At 41.7% G+C, this 27,570-nt stretch overlaps 1 protein-coding gene across 5 annotated transcripts in view; it reads left to right on the plus strand.

Annotated features, from left to right (window-relative positions):
• The first annotated feature begins 419 nt into the window (after positions 1–419).
• Positions 420–27,570, plus strand: part of PRDM10 (PR/SET domain 10) — a 230,992-nt gene continuing 203,841 nt past the window's right edge. For 3 of the 5 annotated variants that reach the window (XM_033918444.1, XM_033918447.1, XM_033918448.1), the window contains exons 1-2: positions 420–673; positions 23,170–23,360. In XM_033918444.1, the coding sequence (XP_033774335.1) occupies positions 23,292–23,360 (69 nt within the window). In that variant the 5' untranslated portion in view covers positions 420–673; positions 23,170–23,291. Of the gene's footprint in view, positions 766–1,013; positions 1,328–23,169; positions 23,361–27,570 lie in introns of those variants that run through there. The other 2 variants (XM_033918445.1, XM_033918446.1) reach the window with 2 other exon arrangements.

A 27,570-nucleotide genomic window follows, 5' to 3' on the forward strand; every position in this document is an offset into this window, starting at 1 on the left:
ATAATACAAAACTTTGCTAAAATAATTACGATTGGAACCAACACAACGTAAAATTTATTACGATAGGAAAAGGTTAATAAAAGGGCCTTGAAATATCACTTTTGCTTGGTAATAGAACCCGGCGTGCCACCTCCCCCCCCCACAAAAAAACCAGATACTAGTGACCTGGATTGGCCACTGTGAGGATGAGCTATTGGGCTAGATCGACCATTGGTCTGACCCAGTAAGGCTATTCTTATGTTCTAAGAGTAAATGTACTGAATTTGAGTACCAATTTAAAAAGATCAAAAATGTTGCTCTGGAATTGTAAACATTTTCTTGGACCTTGCTCCCCTCCTCTCCACTGGGGGCAGACTTCTCTCCTTTTCCTCAGTGTTAATGAATGTAACGCCCGCTCTCATTGGTCAGTTTGGAAGCCTCCCGTTTCTCCTTCTTTCAACAACAATCAGATTATCCTCATAAAAAATAACTTTATCGCTACACTATTCTACGAATAAAATTATGCATACTGTTTTCCATTCCCGATGTCCTACTGATTCAGACACTGCTTTAAAAATCTTGGACGGGGGAAAAAGAAGGGCTAATCGACCAATCACGGGTCGGATTTTAACCGTTGTCAGGTAGATTATGTTAATGTATGCAATGCAACCCTCTCTGCAGCTACCATTCTGAGGTAAGAACAACTTGAGAATTTTCATTTAAATTCAAAAATAGAAAGCAGCTATCCGACCAAGAGATGAACCACAGCTTCTAATATATCACCGCGTAAGTGAGCGTTGGAAACCTGCGTCGGTTGGGACTCGTTTTGTACCTGTTGAGAAATTTCTATTTTTTATGGCTCCTTTTTCGCTCCGCTTTGAGAGAGCTGCTGTTGTTGTCGGAGGGTGTTTTACCCCCCTTAAGTCCCTCCCAAAATGGCGAGGGCTCGTCCTATTTTTTTCTCTCTCAGCGGTAGCCGTAGGGCCCCGGGGCTGGGCGCACACAGTGGGACGGGGGAGGGGAGCCCCAGTGAGGATGGGGGTAAACGGGTTAGGGGGAGTTCTGGGCACGGAGCAGTGTTCCCCGTTCGAGAGGGCCGCAGTGAGCGCGCTCCATCTTCCACTTCACCTGGTTACACTCTTGCTTTTGTGTGTCTGTGACGGGGTTGTTTTTCTGTCTTCGCGCTCTCCCTTCCCTCTCCTTTTTTTGGGGTGGTACGGTCCGCCGGCTGGAACTCTGCACCTGCAGTGGGGAGGTCGACACCCGCTCACAGTGGCCCTGAATAAAAGTGCTTATTTTGTGTCCCGTTCCCTTTCGGGCCCGACTCGGGCTGGGGAACGATCCCTTGGTATAACTGCGGCTTTCATTAGGCGGTGGTTCTGGAACTGTATTCGGCAACTGTGACTGGTGGCCTGTGCCTCTGCTTTTCCCCTCTCTCCCCCTTTCCTTTTCTCCCGCGGTGGTTGGGGCTGACCATTGGGCGCCCTGATTGCCTGTGGCGCGCGGCCTGGGTATAGTGGCCATCCTGTAACTGATTTAAATTGTGATTTGGGAGGTGGCCATCTCATACACCCGCTTTTATAGTGGAATCCTATAAAAGACAGATGGAACATTATTGTACTGTTGTTTTACATTTTCGGGTGGATATTAAGTTGTAACATTTGCGTGGGGTAGATTATTTTTTTTCTTTGGGAAAGGTTTATTGCATTGTAACCCATAAGGGATTCCCGTTCCCCATATTCTCCAGGGTGTGTCCCCCCTCCCATGGTAAAGCCAATTATAGGGGGGTGTTTATTATAGCTGAAGATTTTTGTTTTCGTTTGTTTATTTACTCATTTTTGTGGATATATGAGCTGGCCATCATCCACGTCTAAGCTGTATTGAGAGTTGAAAGTTGTGTGTGTCACTACTACTAAGTGTCTAGTACAGTGAATTCACTCAAATTTGTTTTTACTAAGGCAAAATATACTGGACCCCACAAAATGTATTGCCCTGGAGATGATGGTAGTGCAAAATATGAACTTGTTAATCAATTACAAAGTTGTTGAAAGCTTTCCTCTCTCCCGATCTTTCTACAGTGGAAATTTTTGATTCCTTCCTGATGTTCTGATGTATATTTACTACCACAGTACCTTGATATATGTGATAGTGAGATAATTGAAATGTTTTGGAAACTGAGTAAATGTAATTTTTGCAAAACTTATGTGTAGTAGTATGTAATATTGGCATCTGGTGGACTATCACATTGTATTAATAATATCTCTGAGTATTAAATTCAAGTTTCCTAGTGTTGCTTTAAATTGCTTATTCAAATGGAGTATGAAAAATATCTGTTGTGTAGCTTTTTAGATCACTTAAGATTTGCTTGCTGTTTGGTTATACAGTACCTCTGTTAAATTGTTGGGGACTGATATGAAACAGGCACAGTGAAAGTCTTGTGATACTATTTTTAAAAAAAACTTAGGGTTATAAAGTTTGGATATTTTCAGATGCATTCCCTTCATTATTATTTACTTATTCAATAGAACTGTCCCTTAATTCCCTTCTCAGATAATAAAATGATTACTTTGATCCCAAAAGAAGAGGCCGGGTATCACAAAAAGAACACTCATAACCTGACACCAAGCAAATAAATATTTAATAACCATACCTAAATAAAGAAATAAATATTTACAGACATAGATCCTCCAAAATTGTCCCATGCTTGCATCAGAGATAAAAAGTAGAATTTAAAAAAAAAAAAACCAAAACACAAATATTTCTGTTACCAAAAGTCAAAAATTAAATAAATCATATATAACAATTCAACTTGGAATAAAGTAAAAAAATAAAATCATATACTTGCAATGCTGTAAACAGTATGGGGCTCAATTTCAAAGCACTTAAGATGCACAAAGTGGGTCTTAAGTGCTTTTTATTTATGTGTTTGGTTTTAATATCCCATCCTCCCTAATGAGCCTCTATCTGTTCAATAATAACCCCCACTCTTTTTACTAAACTACGGTAGAGGTTTCTACCGTGGCCTGGTTCACTAAATGCTCCGATACTCATAGAATTCCTATGAGCGCCAGAGCAGCATTGGAGCATTTAGCGCTCTGAGCCATGGTTGAAACCTCTACCATGGCTTAGTAAGAGAGGAGGGGATCTTATTTGTAAACTGTCTACTGCAAAACAGCACAATATACTGAAATATACTTGGTTCTCAAGGATTTTGGAAATAGGATCTTGTATTTGAAATACATAATTGAAAATTCTATTTTCATCATGCTCTCTTCTCGTACACTATTTCATGGTTTCTTTAGCTTTCTCATACCACGGTAGTAGACATCTAAATATGAATCTTGAGCTTTGACCAGTCCTAAGGCTATATGATGGTGTAGGCATAGTGGTCCTGCACCTGGCCTACAGCAAGCTCTTTTTTCAGACATTTAGGGCTGGGTTTTCAAAAAAGGTGGCGGTGCTTAACTTAGGTGTTTTAGTTAGTTTTAAGTGATGCGATAACTGCATCACTAAAAATGGATTATAAAAAAATTAGATTTTGCTGGGCGCCCTCCAGGACTGGTGCTTGTGTTCTGAGCAGTGCCTAGTGATGTTGAACCCAGAAGTGGGCATGTTTAGGGGCGGCGCCAGACTTCAGCATCACTAGGTGCCGCTGGCTGTGATTCTATAAGGATCCTAGGTGCTAGAAATGTAGGCCTGTAAAACCCTGGCCTACATTTCCGGTTCCTAAGGTCCTTGCCATGATTCTGTAAATGGTGCCTGTCTGTGATTGACATGTGGCAGGTTCCACTTTTCTAAGTGCCTGCCAAGCACTGTTTACAGAATCAGCCCCTTAATGCATTATCTGAGCAGGCAAGATTGACCTAAATCTGCAGGACTTGAGGAGCATTTCAAGCAACTGTTTGAGGGTCATAATGGAGGACTTTAGAGGGCACATGCAGCGATAGGGCATTGCGTTGAAGACCACTGCAGTAAAGGATCTTAAATACAAAGGAATTCTTCAAAGGTCATAAAGGAGCAGTAAGGCACTATGATCTTAGGTGCCTGTGTATGATAGGTACTATTCTATAAGGCAATCCCTAACGACAAGGTGGGTGGGCCTGGGTGTTTTCCTAATTATGCACTTTCAGTAGGACCAAATTCTATATATGGCACCTAAAAAAAAATGAGTGGTAAGTGCTACTCTATAAATGATGCTTCAAGTTGGGTGATGTTTATAGAATAACACCTAGTGCTGGGATCCATACCTAACTTTTAGGCATGAGGATGGTGTAAATATCTGTGCCTAAATAGGCACAGATCTGCTGTATTCTGTAACACTGTGCAAATTCTTGGAATGCTCATACCCCTCATGGCCACACCCCCTTTTCAGATCAGTGCACAAGGATTTATAGAACAGTGCCTAAATTCTAATTTTTGCTAATCAGCGCCAATAGTCGGTGTTAACTGATTTGTTATTCAAATGGTGTGCACAGATTGGGATGCACCCAAATTTGCGCACAATATATAGAACCTAGGAATTAGTTTATAGAATATAAACTATGTATGTCAGCACAACTTGGCACACCAGCTTATGTCTTCTGTTGATGGCGTAAAAAGGCGCTTTCTGATTTTGACTTTAAGCTAGATTTCTGTAACACAACCAGTGTGCCAAGATGTGGTTATAGAATTGGCGCTAAGCACACATCATTGAGCTTGAGGTTCCAAATTATAGAATTTCCCTTAAAGTCACTACATGGAAAAATAATCATAGATACAGAGAGAGCCTAAGGGAGTTTCTGATTGGCTCAGATGCCTGACCCTGTCCAAGGGGAGGAGCATGAGGCATCTGAGCCAATCAGGGCCTTAGGCCCCTCCCCATGCATCAGATGATACACCGGGGAGGGGCCTAAGGCCTGCATTGCAGACAGTGGTGGCTGGTGGAGGAGCAGGAGGGACACCTACTCCCAACTAAAGGTAACGGGGGAGGGCTGAGTGAGGGTGGCCTCTGCTGGCAGGAGGATGTGGGCATCCCTCCTGCCATATTTAAAGGTTCGACGGCGGCAGGGGGCGTCTTGTAGCAGGAGGGAGTGGGCATCTCTCCTGCCATATTTAAAAGTTTGGCGGGGACCTCTGGTTGCAGGAGGGAGTGGGCATCCCTCCTGCCATATTTAAAAGTTCGGCGGTGGCAGGGGTTGTCTGGTGGCAGGAGGGAGTTGGCATTCCTCCTGCCATATTTAAAAGTTCGGGTGCGGCAGGGGGCATCTGGTGGCAGGAGGGAATGGGCATCCTTTCTGTCATTTTTTTTGGTTCAGGGAGGGAGGGAAGGGGCTTTGTTGTGGATCGTTGGCGAGGGCTTTTCATTTTTTTTTGGGGGGGCAGATATTTTGCATGTGTAATACACGCAAAATATCTGTGCCATTAAAAGAAAAAAAAAAAGACACCCGTCCCCTGGCAGACCTGTCGGTAACACAGTTACCCAAAACAACACACACGGATCAACTTTTAGATTATCCAACCCGCAACTGAATATCTATTAACAAAGAAAAAGGGGGTTATAAAGGATAATTTATAATGCTTACTTTGAATGATCTTCTTTTGCACATCAGTGTCTTATTTTATTTATGGTTGATATTTCACTCTTATTAACCCACTATTCTGATCATTTAGATCAGCGGTCTCAAACACGCGGCCCGCGGGCCGCATGTGGCTCTCCAGGTTTTATTTGCGGCCCGCGGTCTGGAGGCCATCATTCTCTTCCTTTTGGAACAGCAGCCGGCTCGTTCGCTCAAAGCCGCGGGTTGGCGGCTCCTTGCGCTATCCACTCCTGCATTGGAAGCCTCTCTGATGTCACAACATCAGAGAGGCTTCAGACGCAGGCGCGGATCTCGCAAGGAGCCGCCACCCGCGGCTTTGAACGAATGAACCGGCCAGACACGCTGCTGCTCCAGTGGCGTACCAAGGGGGGGGCGGTCCACTGTTCTCTTCCCTGCAGGGCCGACCAACTCTGGCGGCCCGACGTCAATTCTGACGTCGAGAGGACGTTCTGGCTAGCCAATCGCTGCCTGGCTGCCCGGAACGTCCTTTCCGACGTTAGAATTGACATCGGACAGCGAGAGTTGGTCGGCCCCGTGCAGAAGAAAAGCAGGGAGATGGCCTGTTCCCGATAGCGGCAGCAGCAGTAGCCTATTCCGCGGCGGCATGGGGGAGGGCAGGAAGGAAGGAAGAAAGAAAGAAAGAAGGTGGGGTGGGGACAGGGAGCCAGACAAAAAGGCAAAAAATGGGGCACAGAGGAAGGAAGAAAGAAGGAGGGGGGACAGGGAACCAGAAACAAAGCAAAAAATGGGGCACGGAATCAGAGAAAGAAAGAAAAAGTTGGGGGAGGGAATGAGGTCTGGAGGAGAGGAAGCATACAGGAGGCTGAAAGAAGGGAAGAAGTATTGGATGCACAGTCAGAAGAATAAAGTGCAACCAGAGACTGATGAAATTACCAAACAAAGGTAGGAAAATGATTTTATTTTCAATTTAGTGATTGAAATGTGCCAGTTTTGAGAAAGAAAAGATATTGAACTTTAAATGTGAGTGCTGCAGAAAAAAATAGAGTACTTGGAGGGCCGCAGAAAAAATAGTTAATGTCTTATTAAAGAAATGACAATTTTGCATGAGGTAAAACTCTTTATAGTTTACCGGTATATATCTTTCCTTTTAACTTCAACCTCTCCATTGATTTTGGGGATGAGTTCTATTGTCAAATTAGGGTATCATCTAAACGATCAGAATAGTGGGTTAATAAGAGTGAAATATCAACCATAAATAAAATAAGACACTGATGTGCAAAAGAAGATCATTCAAAGTAAGCATTATAAATTATCCTTTATATCCCCATTTTTCTTTGTTAATAGGTAACACAGTTACTGACAGGTCTACAGCAGTTGGGTTTTATGATCGTAAAACCCGATGCAAAATAGCCAAGCAATGTAAGTGAATCAATCGCTTGGCTATTTTGTATGGGGTTTTACTAATTTGCATGGTTGGATCGGAAAATGGGCAATTGAGGGGAAAAACCCACAGTGTGCCGTTTTATGAATCAGGTTGATTAGCAGCGATCGTTGCTAAACCTGTGAAAACAGGTTTAGTGACGATCGCTGACTTTAGTGAATCAGAGCTTTAGTCTATGGTAATTATAATGTGCTAGCTGGTTAATTCTTCTGTGTCTATTCCCCCCCCCAAAAAAAAAAAAAAATCCTAAAACTTTAATAGCACATGATTTAGTGCATATAAAAGGAGAAAATGCCACAAATGCTTTAAGACATTTGTGCAGAAGCCTGTTTTCCCGGATGCTGCGACCAAAGTTGCATGTGCAAATCGCCGATTAACTTTATTGGTTAACATAGTGGTTCTTAAACCTGTCCCGGGGGACCCTCAACCAGTCAGGTTTTCAAGATATCCCTAATGAATATGCATGAGGCAGATTTGCATGCATGTCACCTGTATTATTTGCAAAGCTGCCTCATGCATATTCATTAGGGATATCTTGAAAACCTGACTGACTGGGGTCCCTCAGGACAGGTTTAAGAATCACTGGGTTAACATACCAATCAGCACCAATAATTACCAATTAACAAGCAATTATTGTCACTAATTTAGAATTTACGCATGCAACTTTCTAAGCATATTCTATAAAGTGGTGCACATAATTCTATAAAATAATTCAAAACTCTTCACCAAACAAAACAAACGCCACCATGCTTAAGGAAGATGAAAGAAAAAGCCTCAGTTTGCAGCGAGTCTAATTTATTATGACTCTACTCAGTGCACATCATAGGCATAAAAAACTTTTGTCTGTCTACCAAAACGTCGCAGGGAAAAATATAGGGTGCTGGTCTTTGACCTGAAGGCCACCGCGTGAGCGGATTGCTGGGCATGATGGACCACTGGTCTGACCCAGCAGTGGCAATTTACTTATGTTCTTATGTACTAAGTTCTATATATTATTTGACAGAGTTCCAAGTTAACAAGGCTAACAGTCGTTTTGTGGTGTAACGCCACTTCCTCAGGGCCACTAAACCTTCAAATATGAACCTGTAACAAATGATTTATCGATGTAAACTATTGCAGGAAGAAAATAACCTCCAACAAAACAATGCATAGCTTACTTACTTTGAAGTTTTTCAAGTTTGTCTGTCTTGACTAGATTGTAAGCTCTTTTGAGTAGGGACTGTCTCTTCTATGTGTTGATGTTCTGTGCTGTGTATGACTAAGAGTGATCCTTGCCAGTCTGGTGAGGTGGGGGACCCTTTTCCATCTAATGTTTTGTATGTAAGCATAATTTCCTTCTGATATTGTATATAATAGTTAATCTTCCTAGTCTGTTAATGCAAACTTTACATTTTTACTGCTGTAGCTTATAGCTAATGCACATGTGTCTGTCTCTAGGTTTTAAAAGTTTTATTTTTTGCTGAGACACCCTTGTTAGTTTTGCCTACCTGCTCTCAATGGCCTCTATTCCTTGGATCATATGACAGGTGATTTAAAAGATACTGTACAATTAAGAGTGATCCTTGTCAGTCTGGCGTGAGAAGAAAAAGTTTTACTCCTCACTGCCTCTTTACAACACTGATACTTTATCTTCATGCATTTCCCTCTGCTCTCTAGACTGGTCCACAACCAAGCTTCTTCCCAGTTTCCCTTTCCCCCTTCCACTGCTATGACTCCTTACTTCCCTTCCTGCTGATATTAACTATCCCCAATCTTTCCCTTCTCCATAAGCCACTGAGCACCTTAACACTTCACTCTTTAAACCCACTGCCTCGCCCTTCCTCATATCCTCTACCCACTTCTCTGCTCTAAAGATCCTACACTTTCTCCCTCATTCGGTCATCCCCTATCTCCCTGCATGCACCTCACCCACGTCGCAGCTGCAGGTGCCCCCTCACCTCCCCTACCCTCACCTGTACTTTCCTCCTCTTCCTCTTGCTTTCGGCTTGGGATATCAACCCCAATCCTGGTCTTCCCAACCAACTCTCACCCTACTCTTATGGTCCACCTTACTCCTACAGGCCAACCTGCAATACCACCAACCTTATTTTTATTCATCTCCATCCTGCCCTTCTCTTGTGCTTTATGGAATGCCTGCTCCGTTCCCAACAAGCTTGCCTACAAACAAGTAATGCCCGATCCAGGGAAAAATATTTTGATTTGATTCACCCTGTTGAATCAATTTTTTAAATTCGATTCTATTCGCCTCTCCTCCTCCCCACAGTGTGCCGCAGCACACCTGAAATCTCAGGCTTGATATGAATTCAGGTTTCAGCAGGCTGCCTTCAGCTATTGGGTCCCTCTGCTATCTCTGTGTTGTTCAGCTGGAGGGAATAAGCATCCCTCCGGCCGGCTTACAAGAAAAAGGTATGGTGGAATCTGAGTGGGCTATGGGGGTGTCGGGGTGGGGTCAAGTTTTCAGGAGCGGTTTCCGATAGGAGGGACTTGGCATCCTTCCTGCTATTGATCTTGGAGGGGTGGTCTGGCAGGAGGAATGGGCCACTCCCTCCTGCTGCAGATATTCAGGGGGGGGGTGCTTTGGGGGTTCGAGGAGGAGGGACTGGGCATCCCTTCTGCCAGCCAACTTCATGGGGGGACGGGTTCCCTACTGCAGCCGCTAAACTGATCACGGCAGGTAGATTCCCTTGCCATGATCATTCAGTGGCCGCGTCTATTTGAAATGGTAGGCCAGCATTTTGCTGATCTACATTTCAGGCGCCTATTGCAGCCCTAGGGAGATGCCTAGGGACACCTAAGCTCGTCTAAGGCCATTGCAGGTGAAACTACACCCACGTCTAGCCTTGGGCGAACTTAGGCAGCCCTATGCGCCTCCCTAGGCTCGCAAAAACGCCTACAATGTAGGCTGCCTGCCTCAGGGTGTGTTTAAAAAAAATAAAAAGTGCATTCCGATTGGCTAGTTAGACAGCGGTAGGACGCCTAGCACCACCTACAATCAGGACAGTGTTTTTAAAATCTACCCCAAAATGTCCAAATGGTACTTTGTTATTTTTTGGATGTTTTTCTCTTTAAAAAATGAGCCGCATAGTATCTAGATATAATAAATGACTACTTCTTAAGGGAACAAGATTATTTTTGATACACTGCTGATTTGCAGAGCATCTCAGCAGTTTGCAATTAAAATAAATTTATATAATGATTCAAAATGTTGTGTGATCGTGGCACCGAGGTACTCCCCCCCCTCTTCAAACCCAGCATGCACTCAAAAAGAGAAAGAAAAAGCCTCAGACTAATATAGCAATATAGAACCAAAAGGTACAAATCAAAACTGCTTTTGATACTTTCACTGGCAAAAAAACTCCCTCACAGAACAGCCCTTTTGGTTCTATACTGCTACATTAGTCTGAGACTTTTTCTCCCTCTTTTCAGGTGCATGCTGGGTTTGAAGAGGGGGGTACCTCGGTGCCATGATCACACAACATTTTGAATCATTATATGAACATATTATATGTTGTGCATCCTCGTATAATTAATTAAAATGAATTACAAAAATAAAAGAATAGGATTTAAAATTTAACAAGAATAAAAAAGAAAAGTTAAGCAAAAGAGATACTTTTAGAAAAGCTGTTTACTGAGGAGTATGCTGGGGAGATGTCCATACTGGGACAATTATTTGATGGTGATGATTTGGAAGAACTGATGGAAATCACTGTGAGAAACTGGAAGATGCATTTTAGCAATTTGACAAATTACGGAATAATGAATCACCAGGACTAAAAGCATTCCAAAGTGAAATTGTAGACCTATAACTGTATATGTATCATTATATTCAACTGTAGTACCCAAGGGTAGAAGGGTGGCCAATGTAATACTAATTTTTTTTAAGGGCTGCAGGGTGATCAGGGAAACCACAGATTAGTGAACTGAAATCAGTGCCATTCAAAATGGTAGAAGCTATTTTTGTTTAACAAGGCAGAGCCAGCATGCATTTAGCAAAGGGAAGTCTTGCTTACCAGTCTATTAGAATTTTTTTAAAAGTCTTTTCAAACTTTATTTAGTTTTTAATGCCAACAAAAAGTGCAATACAATTTATGTACAAATAATAATAATCAACTAGCATTTAAAAGTCTTAATAAACTTTTATAGATAAGCTATATCAACTGGTTCAACCTTATCTGGATTTTGAGAAGGTGTTTGAATAACTCAAGAAAAACTCCTTAGGAAATGAAAATGTCATGGGAAAGGACAGAGCATTTCAACTCTCTCTTGGAGGCACCTCAGATTAAAATCAAATTACATAATAAACTCCCACTTTTACTAAACTATGCTAGAGGTTTCTACCGTGGCCTGGAGCACTAAATGCTCTGACGCTTATAGAATTCCTATGAGTGTCGGAGCAGTGTTGGAGCATTTAGTCCTCTGGGCCGCGGTATAGACCTCTACTGTGGCTTAGTAAAAGGGGGAGGGGGAAGTTAGTTGATTACTTATTAATATATAAAAATTTTGGCTCTATTTGCTGAATATGTATGCTGATAAGTGTGGCGATGCATATGAAAGTAATCTAAGCAATATCAGTTTGCATGTGACAACATTATATCTGAACACTTTTCTCTTAATTTATTTATAGATTAAGCTTTCAGGATTACCATCTCTGAATATACATGAGATAGATTTGCTTATGCTAAAACATCCATCAAAAGTAAATGTATTTCATACGCATTCAGAAAACCTGACTAGCTAAGGCATGCCTTGAGGAGAGGATGGAGGAGCACTGGAATAGGAGGTAGTAAATGACAGCAGAATAAGACCCTCAAGGTCCATCCAATTTGCCCAACAAGGTGACCAGAGCATTCCATGTAAGCTCAGGTTGTTCTATTACATCCTATATAATAAAACGCTAGCCGCGCATGCGCACTCCTGCCTGCGTGTTCCGTTATCCTTAGGTCCGTGGCAGGCAGGAGAGCGGATGCATGGTTAGGGCCCACACTCGAGCGCTGTGGCCGACTCAGGATCGTGGGAGGATGCACCGCGTAAAGTACTGCACAGGTACTGGAGGAGGAGGGACATACCGCTTCTGCACATACCGGCACAAATCTCCCTCCAGCGTTGGCAGCCGCAGCACGCCAAACAGGCTGCTTCGTGGCTTTCTCCTGCAGTTGAGTCCCTCTGCCGCGTCACTGATGATGTCATCAATGACACGACAGAGGGACTCAACTGCAGGAGAAAACCGCGAAGCAGCCTGTTTAGCGTGCTGCGGCTGCCAACGCTGGAGGGAGGTTTGTTATTAAAGTCATTTCGCTGGGAGGGTCGTAGAGTCAGCGGGGGCTGGGAGGGGAGAGAAGCGTCTGCCTCGGGTGCTTCAGGCAGCAGCAGCGTTTACAATTCGCTGCTGTTGCCTGCTTCAGGCCTTCCTCTCTGGCCGGTCCTGCCTACTTCCTGTTTTCATGAAGACAGGACCCGCCAGAGAGAAAGAACTGAAGCCGGCAACAGCAATGAATTGTGAATGCTGCTGCTGCCCGATGAAGTAGTTCAAGGAGGAAAGGGAGCAGAGGGGGAGAGAATGGCTTGGAGGGAAGAAGAGATGGCAGGGTATGGAGGGAAGGAGGAAGGTATGCCAGACCAAGGTAAAAGAAAGGAGGAGATGGAGAGAGGCCATATGGAACAGAGAGAGAGAGGGCGGACACTGGATGGAAAAAGAAGAGAGGGCAGTGAATGGAAGGGGCAAGACAGAGGGTGAATAGTAGATGGAAGGGGTAGAGAGAGGGAGACAGACACTGAATGGAAGTGTGGAGGACAGGGGGAGCAGACGTTGGAAGGAAGTGGGGAGGAGAAAGTAAAAAGGGCACATGCAGGATTGAGGGAAGAGGATAGAGTTAGAAATAAAGATAGACACAGGGGGCCAGGGAAAGACACAGACAGAAAGAATGACAGTGTCCAAGGAGAGAGAGAGACAAATAAAAAAAAAAAAAAACAGACAGACAGACAGCCATCTACTCTAGCACCCGTTAATGTAACGGGCTAAAACACTAGTACTAACATAAAGTAGATGATAGAAGACAAAGACTGAAATGGCTCTTTGGGTTTGCCAGATAATATGATTTATGCTTGTTTATATTACAATTTGTGACTCACTGTGAAAATATACCAAAAGTAGTATAAATAAGGCACATATCTGAGGTGGACAATCTCAGTCCTTGAGGGCCACAACCCAGTCATGTTTTCAGGATTTCCCCAATGAATACAAGTATACATGAGATCTATTTCTACACAGTACTCCATTAAATGCAAGTAGATCTCATGCATATTCATTGAGGAAATCCTGAAAACCCAACTGGATTGAGGCCTTCAAGGACCAAGGTTGCCATTGACTATGCAATTTTTTTCACAACTCTGATATGTTTCATGTTCTACAACCTAAAAACTTCAGGTATCTAAAGTGGGGCATATGATTTCTGAGGTTACTTTTTTATTGATAAATGTTTCTCATTTTTTAAAAGATGTAACTAGTCCATGCAGGATTATGCCGCTGGTATCTATTTTATCAGGCAAAGTCCCATTCTTCGGACCCTATAGTACACCAAACTTTCAAAAATGAAAGTTGCCCCTCCAAACTTTTATAGCCTTTATCTCTGTTATTTGTAACATCGCTTTTGGTACCTTTTATCTCAGTGGATCACATTTGTTGTACTACCCTTTTAGATTTCTAGCATAGGGTTCACAGAATATAAGATGAATTTTTTTAGTAAGAGAAAAGGACTTTACCCCTATGCCTTCCTTAAGAAGGATAAAATTTGCTCAAATACCATTTGGGAGTTGAGGCACCCAATGCTTAATTAATTGTTACTGGAACAAATGATAGACTGAGCACCAGCTCTTTCGAGGAGAACTTTGGAAGAAACCAATTCCTAGGTGGTTCAGTTAGTCTTTCGTCCCTGTATCCAGGTCAGATGAGTGATTTGCGTGCCAGGACCACTATGGACATCCAGCATAATTTCTTCTAGCTTCACTTTGCTCAGGCATAGTCCACCATTTATTGTGAATTGATAAATGTTTAAAAGATAAACAGAAAGGGCTAAGCAATCAGTTTTTACAACACAGGAGGGTATATGGTGGGTGTCTCAGGGATCAGTACTGGAAACTTCTTTCAACATATACAGTATATAGATTATCTGAAAAAAGGGAGCAGCAAGTTTGGTGATCATAAAGTATTTGTAGATGATACAAAATTATTTACCCCCCTCTTCTACAAAGCCACGTGGGAACAGCCCTGAAGCCCTTTAAATCTCTATGGGCTTTGGGGCTGTTAAGATGCAGCTTTGTAGAAAAGGGGGTTAAAGTTGCTAAATCACAAAGAGAATATGAGGAGTTGCTAGAGGACTTTGAAGGACTGAGCATTTCAATGGCAGGTAAACTTTAATGTGAACAAGTGCAAAGTGATATATACAATTATAGCTACAGAAGGTTGGGTTGCAAATTAGAAGTCACCACCAGGAAAAGGAGTTTGGTGTCGTGGGTAGTATGCTGAAATCCTCAGCACAGAGCAGAGACCAAAAGTGTAAATAGAATAATTTGAATTACTCAGAATGACAAGGAATGAAAAATAAAACACGGCATATTATAATGCCTCTGCATTAATTGATGGTGTTCACTTCTGGTTGCCCCATCTAAAAAAAAGATATAGCAGAAAAGATGTAGAAAAGGATATCCAAAATGATGAAAGGGATGGATAATTCTCCTATGAAGAAAGGCTAAACAGGTTAGGGTTCTTCAGCTGGGGCTGGGGTAAGAGATGGCTAAGATAGGATATGGGATGGACAGGCATATAGGTGCATTTAGGGAACAATTGTTTATGCTTTCAAATAATATTAAGGTTCGGAACAATTAATGAAATTAATAGGTAGCACAGCTAAACCAAATCAGGAAATATACTTATGTGGTTCAGTACACAAGATGTGGAATTTGTTACTAGAGGATGTGGTCAAGACAGCAGAGCTGGGTTTATGTAGGGTTTAGATAAGTTCCTGCGTGCTTGTACGTGGTGAGCGTGTTGTTGGGGCAGCGGCTGACTTAGGAGAGGAGAGGTGAAGCTGCGTGCATGCTCATTCAGAATGGCGTCCGGCTTGGATCAGGAGCCGGGAGGCGCTGACCGACGGCAGAGGCATCGGCCGAAGCGGGAGGGCAGCCGCACGGAGACCCCGAGGGAAGGAAGGCACCACTTTGGAATCGCTGCAGCACCCGCAGGCAGGTATTCACCCCTGGGCCTCCATTGCTGAGTGCTCTTTTATCGGGGCAGTGCTCGGTTTACGAGACAAAAGTTTGCTGAGTGTTTTGCTCGTCTTGTAAAACACTCGCACGTAAACCGAGGTACCATTGTATATATCGTAGCTTCTTAATTGATTATTTGGATGATATTTTTTGCAAAATCCACTGCTTACATGTAGATAACACATAAAAGGGTCATTGTGTACATGTGAAAAACCTTGAGTAATGCATCTCTTTTTGTATTGTATGCTTTGTTTTGTAACACTGTTTCTACTGTATGTGCTGCTAAATAGACCTTTTTTTTCTATTAGTTTGTATGCATTTTAGAAACGACTCCACATTCAGCAAACCTTTTCTGGAATACCTTGCAAATTTTAAACATCCTGACATGGACCTATACAATGAACTATATGTAAAATTGGTCTTCATGTGCAGTGGAATAATTCTCTTAAATGTCAAATGAAGGAATCTTCACCAAAAAGAATAGAGCTTGAAATGAGTATTGTCAATTCAGTTTTCTGTAGTGTTACCAACAGATCAGTGTAAAAGTTGCAGGTTATACGTATCTACTAGTAGGTGGAGCTAGAGAGTACAAATTGAGTGAGGCATTTCCATTTCAGTATATATCTCCAGCAGATCATAGAAGCTAGCCTGCGCAGCTCCTGGATTCTTCTTTAGATACTTGCTTGGGGCCAAGGTTGGAGTCCACACATTTGTCAGGGACTACCTGATGATGCCAGGTCCTTCCCTTCCTGTGCACTTTAGCAATTTCATTTCCTGCCTCTGTAAAAAACAAAAACCCATGGCTATATGTTTAAGAGCCTTTCTTCATACTGTGAAGTTCACAGTGCAGCTGAACAGCAGTTACAGCATCTGACAAAGAAGAGCAGCAGCCTTTACTGGCTAATTTTCTCAGACTGCCTATTTTCCTTGGGAAAAGGGGAGGGTCTTTGCTACAGTGCCAGCAAGTTGTTGGGTTTTATTCCTTTCACTCGCCCCAACTTAGTAACACATGACAACACAAACAGAATTGGCAAAATGCTGTTCCTGACCCAACAAGAGGCTCAGTGAATAGCGTTTGGCCGGTATCCAGCCTGCCTCCATGCACTTAGTTCAGACAGCTTCTCCTTAGATGTGCCAGCAGCTTTGGGTCCTGCTTGTGATTTGGGACCACAGGTAGACATTTTGGCAGGCTACCACCTTCTTCAGACCGCAGAGCTGCGCCAGCCATTTTGATTTCTCCTGGTCAGCCCCAGCATTTTAGATTCTGATTCTCCTGTGTCTTACAGCTTCATTTCTTCTCTGAATTCCTCAGCTCATGTGATAGGAAACCCTTTTACAACTGATTCGACCTCTGACTCTGCTCCTTTTCCTCCTGAGTTTGTTTTGCTACTACATCAGGCTTATATGATATAGGCACAGGTTTCACAAGAACTTATCTTCAGGAGCCACCTTCTTCTAAAAGGAGAAGACACGACACACAGTTAGACCTTGGGTTCTAGGTCAGTTGCTATTTCCACTCATATTGAGCAGATGCTCTGGAAGAGGGAGAACTTCCCTCTAAGGAGGTAAGACTATCCTACATCAGCAAGGATCTTTCATAAGGAAGAGTTGCCTGTCTTTATTACCAAGTAACTAGAATATTTCCTGAATATTTCCATTGCCTGCTCCTGAGAACTCAGCAGCAACCTCTAACCCATGAACTAGGGGGTTCACTAGGCCATGAACTATCCAAACTAAATCTCCAAACATACATATACGCTGATGACATCACAATCATCATCTCCTTCTCTACACTATTGACTGAAACCAGACACTTCATTTCATCTGTCATTGATCACGTAGAACAATGGACAAAAAACTTCAAACTAAAACTTAATCCCGAAAAAAACAAAATATTCACGGCCACCCCAACGAACAAATACAAAGTACCATCAATTAGCTTACAAGGGAGAAACTTTCCTATTAACCCCACCATAAAAATCCTAGGAGTGACCTTAAACCATGGGTGCATAACTTTGGCCCTCACCAGGCCAGGTTTTCAAGATTTCCCAAATGAATATGCATGAGATCAATATACATACAATGGAAGCAGTGCAGGCATATAGATCTCATGCAAATTCACTGGGGAAATCCTGAAAACCCGACTGGATTCAGCCCTCGAGGGCTGGAGTTGTGCACCCCTGCCTTAGACCAACAACTGACATTCGACGCCCACACCGATATCTTAGTAAGAAATGCTTCTACCTTTTATGGAAACTGCGTACAATAAAACTATATTTCAATTTTGCATCGTTCAGACTGTTAGTACAATAACTAATCCTAAGCTCACAGGACTACTGCAACATCATTTACCTAGGATCCTACAAAAAAAACTACCAAAAGATTGAGAACAATCCAAACCACACCCATATGACTGATTTTTGACCTGAAAAAATCCGACCACATCATTCTATATTTCAAAAAACTGCACTGGCTACCAGTAGAGGCCAGAATAATTTTCAAATTTGGTTGTCTATACTTCAAAACACTATTCGGTACTGTACCCACCTACCTTCTGAAACACTTTGTTCTCCAAAACTAAACTAAAACTTAGAGCTCCTTTTACTAAGCCACGTTAGGGCTTTAACGTGTGGAATAGCGCATGCTACATTGCCGTGCGCGCTAGACCTTAACGCCAGCATTGAGCTGGCATTAGTTCTAGAAGCGTAGCACGTGGTAATTTCCTGCATGCGCTAAAAACGCTAGCATACCTTAGTAAAAGGAGCCCTTAGCTTTATATACCAGGCCATCAACCAGAGGAAGCTCGACACGGTTCACAATAATTAATAAAAATCTAAAAGTTGCAAAGGGAATTAATTTTTAAAATATTTTGCAAATAGGAAAGTTTTTAGAGATTTGTAGAAGACTTGGAAATGACTAGGAAATCGCAAGGTTAAAGGAAGTTCATTCCATAGTTGAGAAAATTTAAAAATCAAAGAAAAACTAAAATACTTGATTCCTTTCCTAGAAGGGAGGGAAAATGCCTCTCGCATAGGAAAATCTGTAAATGTTCCATGATAGAGGAAAAAAAGGAGCAAAAATACCATATAAAATCTTAAAAATAATACATACACATTTAAATTGAATTCTAAGAATAATCGAGAGCCAGTGAAGGCTCAAAAACAAAGGAGTCATTTGGTCGAACTTATTCTTTCCATAGATCAACTTCATAGCGGTATTCTGAATCAATTGCAACCTTTGAAGGCAGATCTTTGTGATGTGACTGAGTAAGAACGAGACAATAAAAATTTAGAAAATCAGTCAAGAATAACCTGATTAATCCCGATATCTGAAAGTAATTGAAGCAAAATATCATGATGCACTACATCAAACGCTGCAGATAAATTGAACTGAAGTAAAATAGAACAGTTATTTTGCAGTCGTTGTTGAATTTTAGAAAGAAGAATAATCAATAAGGTTTCAGTACTAAAATTAGAACAAAATCCATGTTGGAAAGGTTGAAGTAATGAAAATTTCTCCAGGTAATTGGTAAGTTGACCAGCTACAATTGATTCTAACATCTTTATCAACAAAGGTATATTGGCAATTGGTCGATAGTGAGAGGGAATAGTAGGATCTAAGTCTGATTTTTTCAGAAGAGGAAAAAGTTATTTGTCCCATAGATTGTGAAAAGTATCCATTTTCCAATGAGTAATTTAGTAAAATGGTCAACCATGTTATAGCCTGGGAAGGAATATTAAGGAAAAGATATGATGGAAAAGGATCAGTGAACATTTACACTTTCTCAACTTATCACACAGATTGGAGACTTGGTGTTCGGATACAGAATTAAAAGAGCACCAATAGCGATCAACTGGTATCTCCATTTTGGGGTTTTTGGAATATGAAGAGAGATATTCAATATTTCCTTCAGGGAAAGATTGCCTAAATGAGAGAGATTTTATCCTGAAAAAAGCAGGCTAAAACGTCGGCAGAAGGAAATAATGATTGTTCAGACTTTGAGTCGGAATTAGTCAGAGAACGCCAGAGTTTAAAAAGAGTAGTACTCTGACTGTTGGATTTAGCTATTTTACATCCATAATAGGTTTTTCTCACTTTCCTGAGTTCAACGTTATATTTCCTAATTGCAGATCTCCAATTTGATTTATCTGTATCTGAATGAGATTTTTTCCATTTCTTTTCTAACTTCCTACAATTTTGTTTTTCCTCGACAAGACACTTTCCTTCCAAGCAGGAAAGTAGAACAATACTCTAAGGGCTCCTTTTACTAAGGTATGCTAGCGTTTTTAGCGCACGCTGAAGATTAGCGCGCACAAACCATGCGCTAAATGAAAAATACTAACGCAAGCTCTATGGAGGTGTTAGCATCTAGCGCGTGGGGCATTGTAGCGCATGCTAAAACTGCTAGCGCACCTTAGTAAAAGGAGCCCTAAGTGACTTACTCCTTAACTCATCATCATACCAATCATTCAGAAGATCACTGAAAACCCATTTATTTGATAAATTTGTTTAAACTTCCTCAAATGATTTTCTTTACGTCTACTTGCATGCTCCTGCCTTTTGATATATAATTATGTTACATGCCTATTTGTTTACTCTTACTTCATGCTCTTGATGTAACTTCACTGCATTCCTGCAGCCTCTCTTGTTGTAAACCGTCTTGAACTGAAAGGTATGACGGGATATAAATACAGCTATTATTATTATGTTAGGTAGCAAAAATATCCCTAAGGCTTTTCAAATTCATACTTCAGTATAGGAGCTAATTTCTGCTCAATGTACTACCCTTGATGTTAGTTTTGAGAGCTCCAGGGTATGTCTTGTTTATATCCCCTCCTTCCAGATGAATTAGGACCATTTAAGTTGCTTAAGATAGATTTGTTGGTGATAACTGTCACTAAGAAGATTTCTATCCCTGTTGAAGGGGGTAAGGATCTCAAGGATTTTCATGACCATACGAGCGGATGCTGAAGAGTTTGCAGCCTAACCAAGAAGGGAATGACATAGAGACATGAAACTTACAAGTTATTCCACATATTCACCCCTAAGTTCAACATACTTGAAACATCATGGGTGAAGTTTCTGCAACCCTTCCAAAAATACTCTGATGTCTGGTCACTGAAATACTGCTCCGCTGCTGCAATCACCTCTGAATCACTCAAAAATTGTTGCCCTTTCAAACTCTTTTTAAGGACTGGAAACAGAAAATTGTCAGATGAAGCAAGATATGGTGAATAGGGTGGATGGTCTATGCACTGAAACCCCAACTGCATCAAAACATTCATCATTTTGCCAGCCTTGCAAAAAGACGATTCCTTTCTGTAGCTATCCTCTCCTTTTTATTTCAATGTCTCCTTTAATTGGCATAGCAAGTTACAGTAGTATTCTGCATTAACCTGTTTGGCCTCTTGGAAGATAGTCATTACAGCACTTTCCTGATCCCAAAACAGCTGACTTGTGGGTCTTGAATTTCCTTGGCATTTGGGAACCTGAGTTTCGCCATTTCATGGACTGTTGTTTTGGCTTGGAATCATAGTGGTGTAACCATGTTTCATCAACAATAACTAGTCGTTCCAAAAGGTTGGCACCAGCTCACTGAAAATGCTTCTAAATCAACTTGGAAGTGTCCACTTGACGTCATTTCTCATCAGTATTCAATCATTTGGGCACCCACTTGGCTGACAGCTCCTGCATACCCAGCTGCTCATGGATTATACACCCAACATGTTCCCTGGGATATCTGTAGTGTCTCAGCAATTGTTTTAGCTGATATTCACTGATCTGCCAAAATCAGACCATGAACATGGTCGACAATTTCAGAAGTTGATACCGTTTGAGGCCTCCCAGACCTTGCTGCATCTTTGGTCTCAAAATCTCCACGCTGAAAGTTTGCACACCACTTCTTCACTATGGAGTATGATGGACATTTGTTACTCAATGTTTGCATCATACATTCATGGATTTCCTTTGGAGTTTTCTTCTGCAGGAACTTCATGACGGCTCAGACCTCCAATCCACATTTGAAATTTCCACACTTTTCGTTGACATGGTTCAATCAATGATCTGAAACAATGTCAAAAAACATAGCATTGCGATTCTGCAAACTGGCACTTTGTGAATTAAAATAACACTCTTTTCAGCTACACTAGCAAACTAATGCTCAGAATTTAGGAAGTTTGGACTGAGAATTCTTCAGCACCCCCTCGCAGACTTTAGTCTTCCCTGTTTATGGTTCTTACTTTGCCTATTCTTGTCTTTGCTGGGCACAGCTGTTAAGAAGTCCAGAGAGAGATACGATTCTCTTTTATTCTCATAATTGCTGTTGTTAGAAGCAGGGCTAGGCTATTTAGCTGATGTGCTCTATGATCTAAGCTTTGTCTAAGGAGATGGCATTAGTGGTTTTAGTATTGTGTTACTATGGCTTAGTCTTTGCACAGCTAATGCTGCTTCAAGTCTAGGTTGGTGAAGCTTCCCTTTCCAGGCAAGCTACTATTAGAGTTGGAATTTGAAAAATTAGTTAAAAGATTTAAGGAGATTCCTGAGTAGAATCTTGAGTGGTTTCCATTGAAGACATTTGCAAGTCTGCAACCTGGTTTTCATGACATACTTTTTCAAAGCTCTATTGTTTGACTGTTTCTGCCAGGATGGACACTTCCTTTTGAAGCTCTGTGCTTTTTTATGTAATGTTATTTAAATCTGCTTATTAAACTTAGAGAACACATTGGTATTACATAAAACAGTCTTCAAGAACAAACAGTAACATTCCAAGTCCATTATACATAAAAGATATTATCCTTATCCTTTAATGCCAATCATTTCTTCCCCTAATAAATAGCCTTCTGTCTTATGACCCTCTGTAAATAATACTCCAGGCTTCAACCCTCCCAACCCCAAATTAATTTCTTTCCCTTCTAATATAAGCTACAATGTGTGTCAGTGACACTGAACAACCATAGAGTCCAAATTATAATCCCTGTTTGTTTCTCTGTCTCGTATATTTGCCCCAAATTATATATATATATATATATATATTTTTTTTTTCCTTCTCAATGTACATGTGGCATTTTGGAACTCCCATATAAGCAAAGAAAGAAATTTACTTCTCCAATGACAGAAGGAGAGTACCTCCACCTAAGTCTAATACTGTATTGAAAAATGATTTTAAGTCCAACAATGATTCTGAAGAAACAGTTTTCCCCTGCAGTGTGCACATCTATTACATTTGGTTGCGCCAGTACAAATCCTATTGTATATCCTAATAAATTCTCTACATACTGTGTTATTTTGCCTTTGTGTTTTTAATGGGATCTTCTATATTCCACCCCCCTCCTTCCAATGTGAGGGGGACTGCCTTGATACACCCTGCAAGTTCTGGACAGAATTGTTGGTGAAGCTAAAGAATGTAAAATTAGGCCTTTTCTTTTAATCTAAAACATTACGTCAGTCCAGAAACCTACCCTTAGTTACACTGTGTGAGGTTTTCATTTGACTGTTAATTCTTCTCTGTTCTTATGTTCAGATACACTGTTTGGCTATTGTTAGTTTTCTTTTAAGGGGGGGTGGTTAAACTGCTGTTTCTTTTTCATTTTTTTTAGATATAAAATATTTCCTGCCTCCTTTAGAAGATATAAACATTCTTTCTTCTTAGTCTACTGCTTGGTTATCCAAATAGGGAACTGGAGCAGCTGCATACTACTTATGTCTCAGTTCAATTCATATTCTCTATCTCCACCTGCTGGTAGATAGACATAATATGTGAGTTCTGGACAGATCTGTTGGGACCAAAGGAAAGAAAATTAACACATAAGACCTAATTTTACCAACTCCCCACCTGTATTTATTCCATATTTTTGTCATAAATTGTAGCTTTTTATATTCTAATTTGGAGAAATTAGAATTATCTCTGAGTTGTTTGGTGTGTGAGATCTTATTCTGCTTCTCTTTTTGTAGCCATGCTACTACATGTTTACATACCTTGTGTGTATAGAAACACAGCAGCCAGATGAATTCTTCCTGTCCAGCTTTGCTTTAGCAATCAGCTACTCCTTAGGGCCCAACACACTGGGAACAGCATGGACTCAAAAACAGAAGATCCACAGGTGTGGGCCTCAGCTGCTGAACATGAACAGAACACTGCACAGGTAACTTTTCTCATTAGTCAGATCATTTTTGTAGTCTTTTAAGATTGGCAAAAAGTAATGAATTATCAGCAATTGCACAAAAGTGAAGAGAGAGACAAAGATCATTTGTGGTCAGTCATTACGTCAGAAATGGAACTGGGCAGACTAGATGTTTATTACCCCCTGGATTCTATGTTTGGCACAATTTCAAGATATGCAACTCAGTGGTTCTCCACTTCCCATATACTTGAAAATTTTCTCAAAATTATTCAAATTTTATCCATAAATATTTTCAATTGATAATTTAGTACTTCATTCAAATTATTCATAACATGATCTCAATGGCTACATTCAAACATGTCATTTCATTTAGAGTTCAGTATTTTGTAGCAAGCCTCCTCATCGGTCAGCCCTAAAGCCCTAATCATGCTTAGTTTATCCGCTATAATAAAACCCTTGACGCGCATACGCACTTCAATCTTCATAATCCCTGCGTCCGTGATCCATGCTTCACATGCGCAGTAGAAAGAGCCAGCAGTAGTTTCCCTATCGCCCTCCCTCTGTGACGCTGGCTCCTTCTGCGCATACGGAGGCACCTTAAGCACGGATGTACAGAGGTTGCGACCATGGTGGCGACTCCCCCCTCCCGCCCTCACTCCATCTAACAGGACCAACGAGAGCACAAAAATAACAGAAGCAGGCATGCCGACGCTCAGCATCCGGACTATGGTTGGCGGTTGTTCAGGCTGGGGAGAAGGCAAAATAAGTGATTTAAGGGTATGTGGGAGAGGGGGGACTGGAGCTGAAGTGTCTCAGCGCACGAGAACAAAAGACAGACATACAGAAAGACAGCGGGCAGGGAGAGACAGATAGATAGGGGGCCAGGGAGAGAGATAGACAGAAAGAAAGACAGATAGACAGCAGGAGGGAAAGAGACAGAAAGAAAGGAAGAAAGAGACAGGGGCAGGGAGAGAGACAGAAATAAAGAAAGACAGACAGACATATATTCTAGCACCCGTTAATGTAACAGGTTTAAACACTAGTTTTTACTATAAAGCACTTATCTCAGTAATCAGACTGCATTGAGCTCCAACATGAATTCACTTTTCGCAAAATAGCTGTTTTAAGGAAAGTCCTCATTTAGAAAGATCCACTCAGTGTCATGTTATGAATAATTTGAATGAAGTACTGAATTATCAATTGAAAATATTTATGGATAAAATTTGAATAATTTTTAGAAAATTTTCAAGTATATGGGGAAGTGAAGCACCATTAAGTTGTAGTGATTGACTTGCTTCATTTTTAAGTGTGATATTTGAAATAAGCTGATATTATTTAAGTGACAATCTCAAGATAAGCATGCCACTTAATTGGCTAATAAGCCATTAATGAGCAGTAAGACACTAACAACCAACGTAATACAATTGTTCCTGGACTCATGCCTAAAAAGTATAGAAAATGTCTGTCTATTATTTCCATAAAACTAGGGTTACCAGATTTTACTTTAGTAAAATCCGGACCTCCTAGACCCGCCCCCCAGCCTCGCCCAGTTCCACCTATCCCTGCCCTGTTACGCCCCAGAAGAAGCAATGTGAAATCAGAAATCAAGTGTTTATTTCAGTAGGATTTAGCACAATAGAGCCCCAGATTATTCGCATTCAGGTCACTATTCTGGGCCAAATTGAATTGAATACGAATATTCAGTATAATCCTGCGGGTGAAGGACCTGCCGTTATTAATATCTCCGGCTCGGTTCTTACCCCGGCACAAATCCAGTTGTTGGATAAGGGTTTATCCTTTGTCCCTACCACCACTCTTGACCCCTTTACTGTTCACAGGGATATTGCCCGGTTTGTCAGGAATCTTCAAATCAAGCTGTTTTTTTCTGACAAAGCTAACACTATTGATGAATCATTGTTTCGTGCCAAGTCTCGCTGGGTTCCTCCTGGGTCAATGGATCCTCATATTAGAGTATTCAGGGACTTGATATTGAGGGACGTGGATCAGCTTGTCACCTCCCGTGGCCATCATGGGTATAATAACCTTACTCGGGCACATTATGAGGCTCTTGATGCTTTAAGATCTGACCCTGACCTTAACATTAAACCTGCTGACAAGGGAGGTGCTATTGTTGTGCAATCGACAGCTCAGTATCGATCTCAAATCCAGGCTCATATTTCCAATACTGTGTGGTACACACACCTGGATACTGATCCCTCTCCTGCGCTTCAAGCGGATATTGCCAAAGTTGTTCAATCTGCTTTAGATAATAATATGATTACAAAATCTGAGGCTAAATTTTGACCCAGACTCCCAGCCATACTCCCTGTTTTTACACGGTCCCTAAGATACATAAATCTTTGGACAACCCCCCAGGCAGACCCATTGTATCTCTTTGTGGGACTGTCCTGGAGCCGTTGTCCAAAATGGTGGATTATTTCCTCAAACCCCATGTGGCCAAAGCCAAATCTTTCGTCTTGGATACTACACACTTCCTGAAATGTACTAGATCATTAGAAGTGCAGCCGTCGGACTTGTTGATAGTCATGGACTTGGAAGCGTTGTATAGCAATATTCCTCAATTGGAAGCCCTAAAGATTGTGGAACAAAACTTAGCTTCCTTACCTAGTGACAGTTGTATTCCCCCCACTTTTTTACAGACTTTGTCCACTTTTGTCTTACAAAACAATTTTTTTGAAGTACAGTGGGAGTTTTACCTCCAGACACATGGCGTTGCCATGGGCACTGCGATGGCCCCGAGTGTCGCTAATTTATATGTCATCAACTTTGAGGAACGTTCTCTTTACCCTTCTGCATGGATGTCTGCCATATCGGTGTGGCTTCGCTACATTGACGATGTGTTTTTAATCTGGACAGACACTTTGGCACAATTCCAAGAATTTCTAGCTTGGCTTAACGCACTGGACAGGAACTTGAAGTTTACGGCGATGACTAATACTATCTCTGTCACCTATTTGGATACTGTGGTGACTAAAAGTTCTGGGAGATTGACCACGTTGGTGTTCAGAAAGCCCATCGACCGGAACACTTATTTGCATTTTTACAGCTGTCATCCTTCGAGGCTTAAACAAGCTGTTCCGATAGGTCAATTTCTAAGAATACACCGCATATGTTCTACTTTGGCAGAATTTAAAGTCCAAGCAAAGTTGCTGACTCAACGCTTCCAAGCCCGGGGTTACCCGGATTGGACTATAAGACGGGCTTATCTCTGTGCTCGTTATGCCAACCCTGAATTGTTGCTGTGTCCTGTGCAACGCTCTGATCTGGATCGTCAGGTATGTGTGGTCTTGTATTCTTCTCAAGCTCAGCAAGTGGCCAAATTCATTAGACAACACTGGCAAGTGCTCATACTATTTTTCAGGAACCCCCCCCCTCATTGCTTTTTCTCGTCCTAAGAACTTGAAAAACTTCTTGTCATCTCATTTTATTAGGAGTGGGACAAGTGAGGGTCTACATCAGGCTTGTGGACATTGCAACATGTGTGATAACACATTTACTGTTTCCCACTGGCAGCATCCACAGACTCATGTTGAATACCAACTTAAGAGCCAAACGACCTGTGACTCTCAGTGGGTCATATACGTGATTAGGTGCCCCTGTGGGTTGCTATACGTGGGGCGTACGTGTAGAAAAATCAGAACTAGGTTGACTGAACACAAGAGCAGATTACATTTGGCTGTGAGGTCTGCGCCTCTTGTCCCCCACTGTTTGGAGCGGGGCCATGATTTTCATCAATTGACATGGTTTGTGCTTGAACAGATTTCAGAAACTTTTGAGGGAGACAAGATGGCCCATATCCAACTTAGAGAACAATTTTGGATTTTTCAACTTCATACTGTTTCCCCTCAGGGGTTGAACGATTGCATAGAGTGGAACACGATTGTTTAATCTGGGGCTCCTCCCCTATTTTTTCTCATTGGTCCTTTTTGCTCTGACGTTACTTCTGCTCAGCTTTTTAGCGCGCTTGCGCGTCTCTTCGAGTTCTCCTTCCCTCCCCCAGCCGGCTCCGACTCATCTCAATGTTCCTGATGAAGGGGTATTATTCCCCCGAAACTGGACTTGGTTGAACCTGATATTGCGTCTGTCACCTGCATTTTCCAGGCTTATTCAAGCTAAGTCGGCTGTGGCCTTTTTTCTCTCTTGGGGAGTAGGCTGTGGAGGATTCTTCGAGTGTTTTTTTTATTTTTTCACTCTCAGTGTCACTTATACT

This window comes from Geotrypetes seraphini, chromosome 13, assembly GCF_902459505.1.
Source record: "Geotrypetes seraphini chromosome 13, aGeoSer1.1, whole genome shotgun sequence".
In the NCBI taxonomy this organism is placed as follows: Eukaryota; Metazoa; Chordata; class Amphibia; order Gymnophiona; family Dermophiidae; genus Geotrypetes; species Geotrypetes seraphini.